Genomic DNA, 13,779 nt, shown 5'->3' with positions numbered 1-13,779 from the left:
CCACAGGAAAAATATCCTTGGCTTGTAAAATGTTAACTGCCAAGCAGAGAGCTTGGGTTCAATAATCTGTTGGGCTGCCTGATATTTTGCTGATGTTATTGCAAGACTTTGGTCATCACATGGGCTGTGGCACAGAGAGAGGCAATTTGCAGGGGCAGCTCAGCTATTTTGTTGGTTGAACAAAAGCAAGCCTCAGGCAATTTACTCTCCTGTGCCTTTCCCCCTCCTTCCTGCAAGTTCAGAGCGCAGTGCTGCCACCAGCAAAAGCTGTTGGAGCTCTTTCTGCAAAGAGCACTGAGATGATTCCTTCTTGTCAAATGCGCCTCCAAAGAGCATTTTGTTTTTGCATTGCTCCCTCTAGTGGGATTCTGAAGGCTTATGAGCAAACAACTAAGGCTTTTATTATTATTATTATTATTTTTTGAGTTATGACTTCTTAAATCTCTCAGACAAGCTGCAAGAAGGACATCTTACTTCTCAGCCTGGCCCTGTCAGCGGGATCCAGGGCGGCCACAGCCTCTGACACGCGGGATGGTAGGCTAACACCAGCTTTGTTCACTGCTCGGACTCGGAAGATGTAGGAGCGGCCCTCAATCAGACCAGTGACAGGAAAACGAGCAAACTTCACCGGAGTCTCATTGCATTGGGTCCAGTGGGTGGTGCCAACCTCACACCTGAAAAATACAAACAGGACAAGCGGTGCTGGGAAGGGAAAAACACAAGCTCAGGGCACCCAGCCCTCAGAGTTCCACGATTTATTCATGTTCGTTGGTTGGGCATTCCCAGCTTCTTCAGCAGTGTTGTCTGCTGGTGACACAGAAGCAGCTGCAGGAGGGGGGTCAGGGCTGTAGGACCATCTGGGAATGCACTAAATCCCTCGCAGCTGTGCTCCTTCTTTCCTGAACTGAAGAGGGGATATGGGCACAACTCACTTCAAACTGTTCAAACCCTTCAAAGCATGCTCTGGGAGCGTCAGCTTCAGCATATTTGAAGGGATGTGAAATACATGGATCCTCTGCTGTTGCCAGAAGCAGAGTCCATCATCTCTGACCAACTCAGCTCACAGATGTCTGTGACTACAACTGAAGCTGGACGCTCAGCAACAAAGCTCTGAATTCAGGAGCAAATGTAGAATGGAGGTGAACACAAGAGAAAAAGCAAAATGTCCTTTGCCTTGCAGTTGCACTTTGTGATAACATCCCTCAATAGTCTAGTTTTAAAATGAGGCATTATTTTTAAGAGCCTAGTCCTGTCTTTCATTTAGAATTCTTTAATGAATGTCAAAGAGCCAGAGCTTACTAGTGCAGCATAGTTACGGCAACAACCCACACTCATACATCATCAAACCAGGAAAGTTATATTCAAACTGAACCAATGTTCAATATTTGACTGTAGTGATGTTCATTTTTTTTTTTCACAAAACAGTCTCTTCCTTTTATATTTATTAAATTTATATATAGAGGACATAATATATTGGCAAATTTATAAAATACTTCTATACATATATATAACATACACATTTGCATGCATCTAAATAAACCCACAAGAATTCCTTGTTACTAATGACATATTCTGGTACTGAAATTGAAACAAATATTACCAGCTCTGAAAACTTCACTGTTAAGTCATGAAGTACTGATTGCATTTCTTAAATCCCAAACTTCTGGAATCCCCCACTGTGTGACACCTTCCATTTTCATATAGAATCATAGAATCATTAAGGCTGGAAAAGACCACTAAGATCATGTCCAACCATCAACCCACACCCACCAAATCCACTAACCATGTGCCTCAGTGCCACATCCACATGGTTGTTGAACACCTCCAGGGATGGTGACTCCACCACCAGTGCCAGTGCCTCACCACTCTTTCTAAGAAGAAATTTCTCCTAATATCCAACCTTAGCCTCCCCTGGCACAACTTGAGGCCATATTTTTAGAAATACATATTTCCAGATCTTATTGTTGAAGAGAAAAACATGCAAGTGTAACTTGCATTAAGGTTATGAACCTAATTGCTCAAAAAACAACAGCTTGTAAAAGAAATCCAACTTCCTCTGAGATCACGTTTTGCTTTCCGGTACATGGTAAAAGTTTGGCAGCAGGAGGGAGAGCACTGACGTAGGTAGAGCCAATCCTGTGAGCCACTACTACCACAACATCCCAAGGCCTCTTGAGCCTCACAGGAATCAGTGAGGGCTAAGCCACATCTCACAGAGTCATTTCTATGTACTTAAGTGAAGCAGGGCTTTATAATTCCCATTAAAGTTATATCAGGCCCAGCCAGCCTAAACCAAAAAAAGGCATTTTTTTTCTGGCCAGCAGGAAGAGTGAAAACTACAATGACCACTTTACCTCATGCTTTTAAACTTGCTTTTAGGTTTTTGAGTTAGAATGTGCTGCAATACAAATTTTCCACATTGGCAAGCTTGCTGACCTGTCAATGAAGTACCCGAGGATGGGGTTTCCTCCATCAACAGCTGGCTGCTTCCAGGACACAATGACATAATCCTTGTTGGCATCTAAGCACTGCACATCCAGAGGTGCACCAGGGGCTCCTGGGATCTCAGCATCAGCATCTATAAGGATGGAGACACAGGTTTCCTGATATGAAACAGCGGTCTTTCATAATCATTTTCTAAGGACCAAACTCTGTTCCTGCCGAGCCAAGAAAAAGCTTCAAAAACTATTTGTTTTCAAATTGGTGGTGTCTTTTCAGGTTTTGTTTTTTGAAACATTTACAAAAGCGTAACTAGTGACAGCATATTGTAAACATAATCCATCTAGGCATTTTAAATACATATTAGTACCACAGATTCTAATAACGTAGCTGCCAGAGACACAGCCAAAGTGTGTGAAAACTTGGCAGACTGCCTATTTACCTGCAATATTACTTAGGACATTAAGCTGACATTTCGCCTTGCAGTCATGCAACGGCTCAGTCAAAAGATTTTAGGATTTCAGGATACACAACACTGCATTCAAAGAAATGCATTTCACTTCTCTGATCTCACTGCCATACACCTCCACAGAAATACTGACTGGGGAAATACTACCACAGCTCCAACTCCTCCATCAGATCTCATCTGCCCCTACAGTGAGAGCTGGGAGGAAAAAGCATCTTCTCTTCAAACCTTTGTGTCGTTTTTTTTTTCGTTTTGTTTTTTTTTTTTTTTTATTCCTCTGGAATGATCAGCCTTGTTAAACTACTGTTTGCTGGACACTCAGCCACACAACAAAGACATCTGCTGAAGAAAAGACCAATCTGAACACTGGTTTATTTTTCAAATGAATGAAATATATTCACACGTAGTACTTCACTGTTCAGTTTGGGTTGGATATGGGCTAAAAAGGTATCAAAACCTTTTGAAGTTGAATTATACCACAGATTTTGGAATATAAACTTCCTAAGGATGAGCATATTGTTCCTCTCGAGTGTTTGTCACCAACTGACTGCTGGTGTCAAAGGGCCCAGACTCTAACATCAGTTTCTGGACAAATCTTTCCCAAAGCTTAAAAATCAGAGCACAGTGCTGGGCACTAGTAATTACACTGTTTACACAGTCATAATTCAGCTTGTGAGATGTAGCAATTTTCTTGTAGGGCAAAATAACCCTTGCAAGAAGATTATATGAAAGACTTTCAAAGAAGATAGATTGTTTCTCTACAGAACAGGGAGTTTCTACAATTAAAAGTAATGCTATTCAAGCCCTGCTACTTCTAAAGAAGTCCAAAGACAAGACAGATCTACATACCTAAAGAAAAATGTTTTGCTAACAAATGTTATTCTTGCATTCCATCTAAACCCCACACTTTTATAAATATTTGATGCTTCAGGGTGCTACAGCATTTTGTATTACAGTTTATGTCAATTCCAATTTTTTGTGCTTTTGGCTTTCAGAAATAAATGCCTTATATGAGTATTTATCATGCTTGATTAAGTAAAGCAGTAGTCTTCAGAGAAAAAAATAAACAAATGCTTCACTGTGTCTTCCCTTTTAGGCACAGTTGCATCTCATGGAACTTTTGAAGCTGTGCCGAAGTTGTTGAGTCCAGTTGGTCACTACAGCTAACTAGTATAATTTTTTAAACTATCATGCATAGAATAACCAGTCCATTTAACTTAGCAAAATAATAAGAACATTAGGGACAATAACAAGATATCTTCAATGATCTCCCTATGAAAGGCTTGAATTGTCCATATCTCTTGCTTGATAGAACACAAGACACCACGGTCTCTTTTCAAGACAGACTGGGAAATAGCTGAAACAATCAGCATTGCTCATCAGCCTCACTGGTGCTAGGATTTCATCCCTGGCTGCTTACTGATGAAGGCTGACCTGTAGCCATGGTAAGAGGAGCCCATTTTCTCTGAACCTGCCAAGACCTGGTGTTACGAGCCAGATGAGCACTCTGCTCACCTCCATCAACACATGAGGATTTCTATATGTGATGCAAAAAGACAGCTCCTTGCGCTTAAGCAGTTAGCTAAGAGTTTGTACTGAACTTGCCTACAAATTAGGAGGAGCATTGAGGAGTATGCTGGCCAAATGAGACCGTGTGGAGAATGTAGTAGAATATAATTAATCTAATTAGAATTTGGCAAGCAGACCAGTTGGCTTGTAAGATACTTTTGTGAAAGGGATAGCTGGTTCACAGTCAGGTCATACTTTCATTGCTGAAAGTGCTAGAAGATGTAGCAGGAGCAAGGGCGATCATTTATTTATATGGTAGCCCAGTTGAAAACCAGGCAAGGAAAACAATCCCTAATTCTTCTCCTTGCTGCTCAGTCCCGCACACACATTCCAGCACTCTTTCTTCAGGTGATAAAAACATTTGATTCAGTTATATTTTCCAAGCAGGCTGTTATCTCACACAGCTTTGCTAAACTTGGGAACACAGTACCATTCTGAACATGTTCTCAGAGCCAAAGATTTCCAGAGTCTTTTGAATTAGCATTACATGCTTCAGCTGCTTCTAGCAGCTGGGACAGATATAGAGTCAGCATGTAACCTGATAAGCCACTACTCTTCTTAAAGAAATACTTGCTCTAATAGAAATGCAAGGAAGTTTTTCATGGTACAAGCAGACAACACCCAGAGGAACAACATTTTAATTCTGTACTTAAATTAAGGAGTCAGATTTTCTGCTTTTCCTTACAGAATCACAGAAGGGTGAGGTTGGCAGAGCCCTCTGGGTCCATCAGGTCCCATCCCTGTTCCAGCAGGACCACCCAGAGCAGGGGTCCAGGATCATTTCTAGTTGGGCTTTGAATATCTTCAAGGATGGAGACTCCATAGCCTCTCTAGGCAACTTGTACCAGTGTTCAACAACTACCACAGTTAGAAAGTGTTTTCTTAAATTTGAAATGTTAAAATGGACTTTTATTTATTTATTTTTGTCCATTGTCTCTTGTCCTGTCACTAGGTACCACAGAAGTGTCTCACTCTATCCTCATTACTCCTCCCATTAAGCATGTATATATATTGATGAGACACCCTTTTATCCCTCTCCTTCCCATGCAGAACAGACCCAGCTCTCTCAGCCTCACCTCATGTGTCAGACGTTCCTTTCACTTTGCAGCCTTTCACTGGACCTTCTCCAGTATGTCCATGTCTCTCTTGTACGAGGGAGTCCAGTCTTACCAGCACTGAGCAGAAGGGAAGAATCACCTCCCTCCACCCGCTGGTGACCCTCTTCCCAGTGCAGCCCAGAGTGCCACTGGCTTTTACCATAAGGATACATTGCTGGTTCATGTTCACCCTATTGTCCACTACGATCCTAAGAGTCTTTTCTGCAAAGCTGCTTTCCAACCAGTCAGTCCCCAGTCTGCACTGGTGCATGTGGTTATTATTCTCCAGGTGGGAATCTCTATAATTCCCTTCTACTGTATTTTTTTGAGCGTTGTGCATTAGTGGAAACCTCTCAAATGGAGCAGAAACATCTTGATCTGCAGTTCAGCTAGCATGAGATGGTTACAAACATATATTTTTAAGTTACTTTATAGAGTTATCCTTTTGTGATTTATGTTCAGTACTGTTCACAAGCTGAAGCTGAGAAAGAGTGAAGTTATATCAATAACAAAAATTTCGCCCTCAGAATGCCAGTGTGGTTTACAAGCTTTCTAAAATGTGACGCCAAAGCTTGAGGAATGCATTCAGTTTTTCCAAAGATAACAATTGGAAACTATAATGCTAGAATCAATTATATAAAATATTTATATAAATTAATATAATTCATTTTATGTAAGCTATTGTATTGTATAAAATATATAATTATTTTTAATTGGAAAGAAACACCTAAAATGACTGAGATTTACTTTGCCAAAAGGTTTTCCTCATTTCTCCAGCGATGTGGTTCATAAGCCAGTATCCTACCTCGAACAAAGACATAACTACTGTACTCTTCATAGTATTCTCCCATCACCACACGTAGAGTGTAAAGACCTTCGTCTTCCTTGTTCGCATGAGTCAGTGTTAACGAAGCTCTCTCCCCTGTCCAGTGCATCTGGACCCACTTGGATGGTGTAATAAGAACACCTAGAAATTAGAGAATTTCATAATGAGAATTAGCTGAGTGCATTGAGAATGTTGTGCATAGCTTGAAATGGATTGGAAATACACAAGAGACCATCCCTACTGTTCAATTTTCTATCTTCAAAGACAATCATAGATGAAAGCTAACTTTGCTCTCAGAGTTGGAAAGCAACAGCTTTTTGTTGGCTATCGCACAACAGCCTTGTGTAAAAAAAAACTTGAGAAATGTAATAGATAGGAAAATCACGCAGGCTATGTCGATGGGTCACAGAGAAGTTAGAGCTCATGAAAATGGTTTTAGTATTTAAGTTTGTTCAAGAAAGAAAAAAAAAGATGAAAGACATTTTCATAGCCCTTCCTCCATTTTCTAACAGCGGTTTCACTTCAAAATGCTAAGTTTGGAAAATCTTTGAATTAAAAAAGAGAAGCTATTCCTGTTTATAAAACCAATAAAGTATTTGTTAAATCATGACATTCACATATCCTGAAATTAGAAAGATCGACATTGAACAAGTTTAAATTTCTTTTTGTCAAGCGGTCTCACCATTGCGGTACCATTCGATGTCTGGTTTGAAGCGCTTGATATCAGGACTGATGACAACTGTGCAGCCCAGACTCATCGTCTCGCCTTCTCTCCCGAACGTTACCTCAAACTTGTCAATAAATTTGATTTCAAACCTGGAAGCGAAGCCATGTGGGGTAACACCAACTGCAAAAGGGAAAAAAGTCTGGCTGCTTACGTATTCTTTCACTTCATGACAAGAGTAGTAAGCAGTAGTGCCCAGTAATTATCAATATAAGTTCAGGCAAAGTTCAAGATATGAACAGAAACAGCATATATTCAGTATCTGTATTCAGAGTTTCATTCATCCAGAATTTCATTCCAGAATTGCCAAAATTTCAGATTCAGTGTCTTATCATTTTATCATAATGTGTTTATAATTTAAACTTTCTTCTATTTATGAATACTGATTTGTTCAGGTCAAATGTTCTTTAGCTTACACTCCTCTTTTATTTTCCTCTTTAACTCCTTGCTCAATCTCAGTACAGTTATGTGTCCACTCAGTCTTCATATTTTTAGCCTAAGCAGATCTTTTTTCACAAACTTTTAAAATAAAAATGAGCTCTTCACTCCCTCAAGCTTTCAGGTAACCCATGCTTGTTCCTGAATTTACCTTTCCTGATGTTGTATAATCTGAACGACAGAAATGTTTGAGTTGGAAGAGATATTCAAAGGTCATCTAGTCCAACTCCCCTGCAATGAACAGGGATATCTACAGCTAGATTTGAGATGGAATATCCTATGTGCCTTATACCCGTGTCTGGCATAGGTGCTTCCATCATTCTTCTGAAAATAGCTCTGCTGATAATACTTAGGGTCACATTCTCCTTTTTTCACAACTGCCCTATGCTAGTAGCTCACAGTCTTCCTGTGAACAATGCGTATAGATAGATTGGTATCTTTTGTTTCCATTACCAAATGATAAATTCCAAATAATATTGGAAACTCATGGCCTTGCGTTTTGTAATATTATGAGTGACCTTTGTTCTGTTATTTCAGAGCTTCAGCACATACAGGGCATCTCATATGCCTTTGCAGCATATCCCTCATCCTAGTTGTGTTGCTGCAATAAGGTCTTTGGGCCCTTATGGTATTCAGAATACATAAGTTGTTGGATTATTAGCATTTCTGATGGAAGTATCCATGCAGTACTGCAAATCACTTCAAAATGTGAAGCTAGATGTTCAGGTGAAAAAAAAACAGAACCAAAAACCAAACAACAATGATTTTTTCTTAACTTGATACAGCCAGCATATTCAGATTTGCTCCTGGCTATGCGTATTTGCATCACATGTAATCACATAGCAGCAGAGAAGATCTATTGAGTCAGCAGTGTACTGACACACATGCACCCCCTAGCCTTTTTTCCAGGACATGATTTACATATTGCAAGAGGTGAACTGTCTCTCTTTTTGACAGATGTTATTTCACAGCCGAGTGCGATATTAAAATGATGCTTCTTGTACGAACAAATAGTCACAGACCTGGAAGGCAGTGTCGTTTCCCCCTGCAAATTAGATTAACGCCATCTGAAATGGAAGAGCTTAGTACCTAAAGATGACCTGCTCTTTTTTCAAATAACGTTACAAAATATTCTGCCTATTCCTTTGTCATGATGTCACTGCCACAAATGAATGTGTCAAATAAGCGTATATTGCAACTTACGGCTCAGAGGCATTGAAAAAGTCCCAGCACGCAAATGACTTGCATCAATTTCTCCTTTGTACCCTAGATGCACAAAGAGAAAAAGAGCAGTCACTGTCACTGAGGGATAAAGGCTCTCTGAGCCACAGAAATGGAAATGTGCATTAAAAAAAAAAAAAAAGGAAATATTTTGCAAACCTACTCTTTACCACAAGGGAAGCATAAGCCGAAATTTCTCCTTTAACATTCATAGCAGATGCCCGGTACTGAGCAGTGTCATCAAAATCACATCTGAAACGATAGAAATGGTTAGGTTGGACACCCATAACTGCTTGGCATACCCTATCCTATGTTCTAGACCAAAAAACCTTCAGAAATCTGGGTAAAATCTATAAACAAGTAAAAGCTCGGAGATACGCTCTGGACACTGGAAAGGTTATAGCCATTAAGTTTTTGTCAATGTTAAAAAAAAATTTGAAATTTTATTTTTAATGTTAACAATTCTTTTAGAATTGAAATTGAGATAGCAGCAGAAATAGGAAAAAGAATATCTGACAACATTTATCCGTTAACTCAAAGTTTTCTCTAATTTAATCTCTTCTATGGAGATATGCCTAATGCAGAAACTGTAGAAACAGTAAATACAATATTTTCAAAGGGCATCTAATAGTACTTAGATTGTCAAAACTAGATTGTTGCTGATTGTCAAATTAGGTGTTTTTAACACAATATGACTGCAAAAATGTCCTAGTTGGAGGATGAATACTATTAGAGATCTCTTGTGTGTGTGTGTATAAGTGAGGACTCCTCAGTCCTGTTCCTCTTTTCAGTAAGAACCAGGATCTTGCTATATCTGAAAAATAGTTAACTAATAGTTTTACCATGAACTAGATTTTTCTCACATTTAACTGTATTTATGCAGGACAAGTGGAAAAAGTACGTTTCTGAGTCAACAATAAACAAAATATTACTCAGGTAAATTGAACATCCTCTACTGAGGAAAACCAGAACTGCTTCAATATTTAGCAGACAGTGTTAATCTCAGCCGTATAAACTTGATACTTCTTATCCCCAAGAGATATGTCCACGTTTTGCAGGTCTCAATCTATAGCAACATTACAGTTCAAGTTATTTGTTAAATGATCTAATATTCTCTTACGTGCTAATCTCCAGTGAGTGCAACCCATATCGATTTTCAATGGTATATTTGCCAGGGTGAGCCTGTACATCAATGGGAACATTGTTTTTGTACCTGTGGAAAGGCAAAGAAACAATACATCAAAAGTGGAAGAAGATACAAATAATAAAAGGTCACATGGATGGCATTTGAAATACTAGATCAATTTCTGCACATTTCTCCTAGATAAATTATAGTTTATCCTGGGAAGACATTACGTATCTTTCAAAGCTTTGTTTCTCTCTTTCTCTTTCACCTGCCCCATGTGAATTTTATTTTCTAGTTAAAGGAAAAACAGTCTTGAACATAATGAAAATAAGCTTATATTACCATGCATTTCAGGTTGTTACATATTAAAGAATGGAGAATTCACACGAGAAATGTTTCAGTGTTTTCTGAATTGCAAAAAATACACATTCTGCAGTGTCCTTAGCTACTAAGTATTGTGCACATTTGGTTTGGGTTGCATATTTGATCTAGTTTTAAAACCTGCATATTCACAGAAATGCCATTTAAGAAGCTACTGGTTTTATGTTTTTTTTTGTTTGTTTTGTTTTGTTTGTTTGTTTGTTTTGTGGAGTCCTCAAAGCAGACAGAATTAGACTGGTAAAAAAAAATTGCCTTCATGAGAAAGTACATGGCTGCAAGGCATCTGGCAAAAGCTGTGATACCAAAACCAACTTTGCTTTTACATGTGTATGCTACGAGTATTTTCTGGTACAGGTTTATAGCAGAAGTCAGGCAGGAAAGTTTACAGTTCAAAATTCCTGGCAAGTAATTTGAAGGAATGAACCAGTACTGATCAGTAACGAGCTGACTGCTGATTTCAGAATTTATTTGAACATTTACACGAGACTCACAGAGGGAGAATTCAGCAGAAGGTTCTTCATCACCAACCATTGCTTAAAAAAATCACTCATTCTGAACAGTACATGGGGTTACTAGATAAACATTCAAGTTTTGAGAGAGTAGTAGTGACACAGGGTAAATTGGCAAGAGGAGTCTAATAAAGCTAAAAAGTACTGAATATAATTCAGTGTGAAGTTTGACTTGCGGTCCATAAGGAAGGAATGTGCTCTGAGATTGTGCAATCCTTTAGCATAGCTTTCCCCATGCTGTGTGTATGAAGAAAGTGGAAACTCAAAAGATGATAAATAAAAATATTTTCATCTCATACTTCGATATAGCCCAAATAAACCTTTATTTTTCGTAAGTCATAACAGATAGTCAGCCAAAGAGCTTTGCTTCTTCATTTTTGATTTTATCTCACAATTATCCACCCGGAAGCCAGTCTGTTGCCAGTGGCATGCCCCACTTCACCAAACAAATCAGTTATATGTAATTTTATTATTTTTTTTTTTTACCAAAAATACTATGAGTTCGCTACATTCCAAAAGCTGAGCATTGCCTTACAGCACTTTCAGCACTGTGGAATAAAGAATATTTCCCTGCCTACAAATATTTGAGCAGTGTAATACACTGTGATTTATCCAAGCACTAAAGTGAGTGAAAAATCACTCAACGATTTTCATCCTGATCATCCACTCAGTAAAATGTCTATGAAGAGGGAATTGATGCAGGGCAATACCCTCTGTTTTGGACTCCAAACGTGTGCAGATCTACTTGGCTTCATTACAGATCTCCTTCTTCATTATCCTGATCTACAGCACTGTTCCTCTGCTAGTTAATCCATTTGCCACTACTCTTCTGCGCAATGGTGCCCACAGGACTGGCAACATCTGAGCATCTTTATATTCTGTGTACTGTGACAAACAGTTTAGAAAATAGAATAATGTTACCAATTCTTAATGTTTTCCAGTGAATACAAAATCCTGTGGAACAGGACTGGACTTGATCCAAGGGCATCCTTTGGATCCTGTTGGCACTGAAGGCATTTGGTAGCACATGGTGCTAGGCAGAAGCAAGTTTTAACTGAGTAATGCTGGCAGTGAGAAGATTTTGACTTCATCTGTCTTCATTATCAAGTAAGTAAAAAAAAAAAATTGATTCAGTTTTCGCTGATTTATGTTTGTCTATGGAAAGAATAGTGCTCATCTTAGAAGGACCACTTGTTATTTCTGGAAACACAGATTCCAGAAGAGCCAAGTCATTAGCTAATGTTGGACTGCAACCTCCCACTGTCATTACGCACTGATAGTTTATGCTATCTGCTACTGGTTTCAAATGTCCTGGGTTTTCCATAAGCTTCTTCTAAGGGAGTCAGGACAGCTGCAACACACAGTAAGATTTTCTTTAGAGAAAGTCTGTGAAGCTTTGTAATTTATCATGCACAACATGAAAAGGTCTTCATTGCCTATACGAAGAATGACTCTTTGAAAAAACACAACTGACATTTAGTTAGAAATTCTGAATGCAAGCTGACAGAACCAGGTCAGTACGGTTCTGTAACTCTGAGCAAAGACACCTGCTGAAAGGGCTGAATTCATTTTTCCCATTCATAGCCCATGGCAAACTGAAGTCCCTTCAGAATTCAAATGTATTATAAAATAATGCATTAATTTCCACCATCCATATTTAGCACGCAGATGAAAGGGTGGTTCACAGCGAGAGCAAAGGTAAATAACTGACGGCATGGTTTTTAAGCATGTCAGTTTTCAGGACAAGGTGAATCTCAAGCAAAACGCAAATGGTCCTGCTCTTGATTTCTCGGTAAAATTCAGGTTACATAGCTGGATGACAGCCACAAGCATAGCTGACCATTCTTTGTATCCAACAGAGACCAGATCTGAAGTGTTTGTGCTCCTCTAGGAGGAACGTCAAAATAGTGCATTTACAGTTCTTAAGCAACTGGAAATATGTGTCTGTAAAGAGCCTGCTCATTGGTTGTCTACTCTAAGGAAAAACTTCATGAGCATCAGCTCTGGCCTATTAATGTACCTTTTAGTGGTTCTTTTTGTCAAGTCCTGAAATTAAGATTTTTTAAGACCTAAATAAACACAGATTCCATTAAGCAACTCAAGTAATAAATTACAAAATACGATTATTACTTAACATCATGATATAATAGCTGTATTCTTTGTCTCCACAAAAAGAATTTGCACAAGACACATTCCTAATTAAATCTTAACAACAAGCATAGGCTTACTCGTTGTTCATTGTATATACACATCCATATGTTTATACACACATTCTAGAATAACCTTTTAAATTAAAAAGCAAGTACCAAATCTCATTTTATGTTTGAAGAAAACCTGTTATCTATTGTCTTAGCAACTTGACTGTGTGGCATAGAAATAATTAGAAAAATCAGCATAATAAATAGCAAGACTGTAAAGCTTCACAAATCACTGTTAATTAAGCTAAACTAAATTTCGTTCAAGATAAACTTTAACTCAAGAGTCAAATTACACCTTCAGCTATTATAAAGAATGTATTCTGGAGTTCTTACAATAATGACTTGATCCACACATCAAATGAATGGAAAGCTTCCAGCAGACTCCAAAATTTCAGAAGACTTGGCTAATCCTACATCTATCCATAGCATTTGACTTCAAATAATCAGGATATGACCTCTATGAACATCTGGTGTCATGAGATTTCAGTTTCAAGGAGGCTAAGTATATAACTGCTCAGTAGCAGCAAAGCAGCCAAATCTTGTTAATGCTTTGTTTAACAGCATTGATGGACTAAAGAGAAGTACATGGAAAACACTCTTTTGAGGATAGTACTGATGATAAATTACACTGCTGTTTTTCCTTCATCAGAAGACAGAAAGTGTATGTTCAGTGTTTATATGAAAAATATGCATGATACCTGTGTATTGTTGCTACCAAATAATTATTTTGGCCTTTAGTATTTTGCTTCATTTTCGTACACTGTCTCAAAAGGCCAAGGGTGGCC

The 13,779-nt window shown here is 38.5% G+C and overlaps 1 protein-coding gene across 3 annotated transcripts in view; it reads right to left on the bottom strand.

Annotated features, from left to right (window-relative positions):
- Positions 1-13,779, bottom strand: part of MYOM1 (myomesin 1) — a 67,700-nt gene that overhangs the window by 38,675 nt on the left and 15,246 nt on the right. For all 3 annotated transcript variants that reach the window (XM_021388584.1, XM_021388586.1, XM_021388585.1), the window contains exons 5-11: positions 9,901-9,993; positions 8,944-9,032; positions 8,763-8,825; positions 7,080-7,244; positions 6,377-6,538; positions 2,437-2,578; positions 475-674 (exon numbers count right to left, since the gene is read on the bottom strand). In XM_021388584.1, the coding sequence (XP_021244259.1) occupies positions 475-674; positions 2,437-2,578; positions 6,377-6,538; positions 7,080-7,244; positions 8,763-8,825; positions 8,944-9,032; positions 9,901-9,993 (914 nt within the window). The remainder of the gene's footprint in view (positions 1-474; positions 675-2,436; positions 2,579-6,376; positions 6,539-7,079; positions 7,245-8,762; positions 8,826-8,943; positions 9,033-9,900; positions 9,994-13,779) is intronic.

The sequence above is a fragment of the Numida meleagris genome, chromosome 2 (assembly GCF_002078875.1).
Source record: "Numida meleagris isolate 19003 breed g44 Domestic line chromosome 2, NumMel1.0, whole genome shotgun sequence".
NCBI lineage: Eukaryota > Metazoa > Chordata > Aves > Galliformes > Numididae > Numida > Numida meleagris.
Note: the sequence above shows the minus strand (reverse complement) of the source record. Positions and strands in the feature narration are given on the sequence as shown.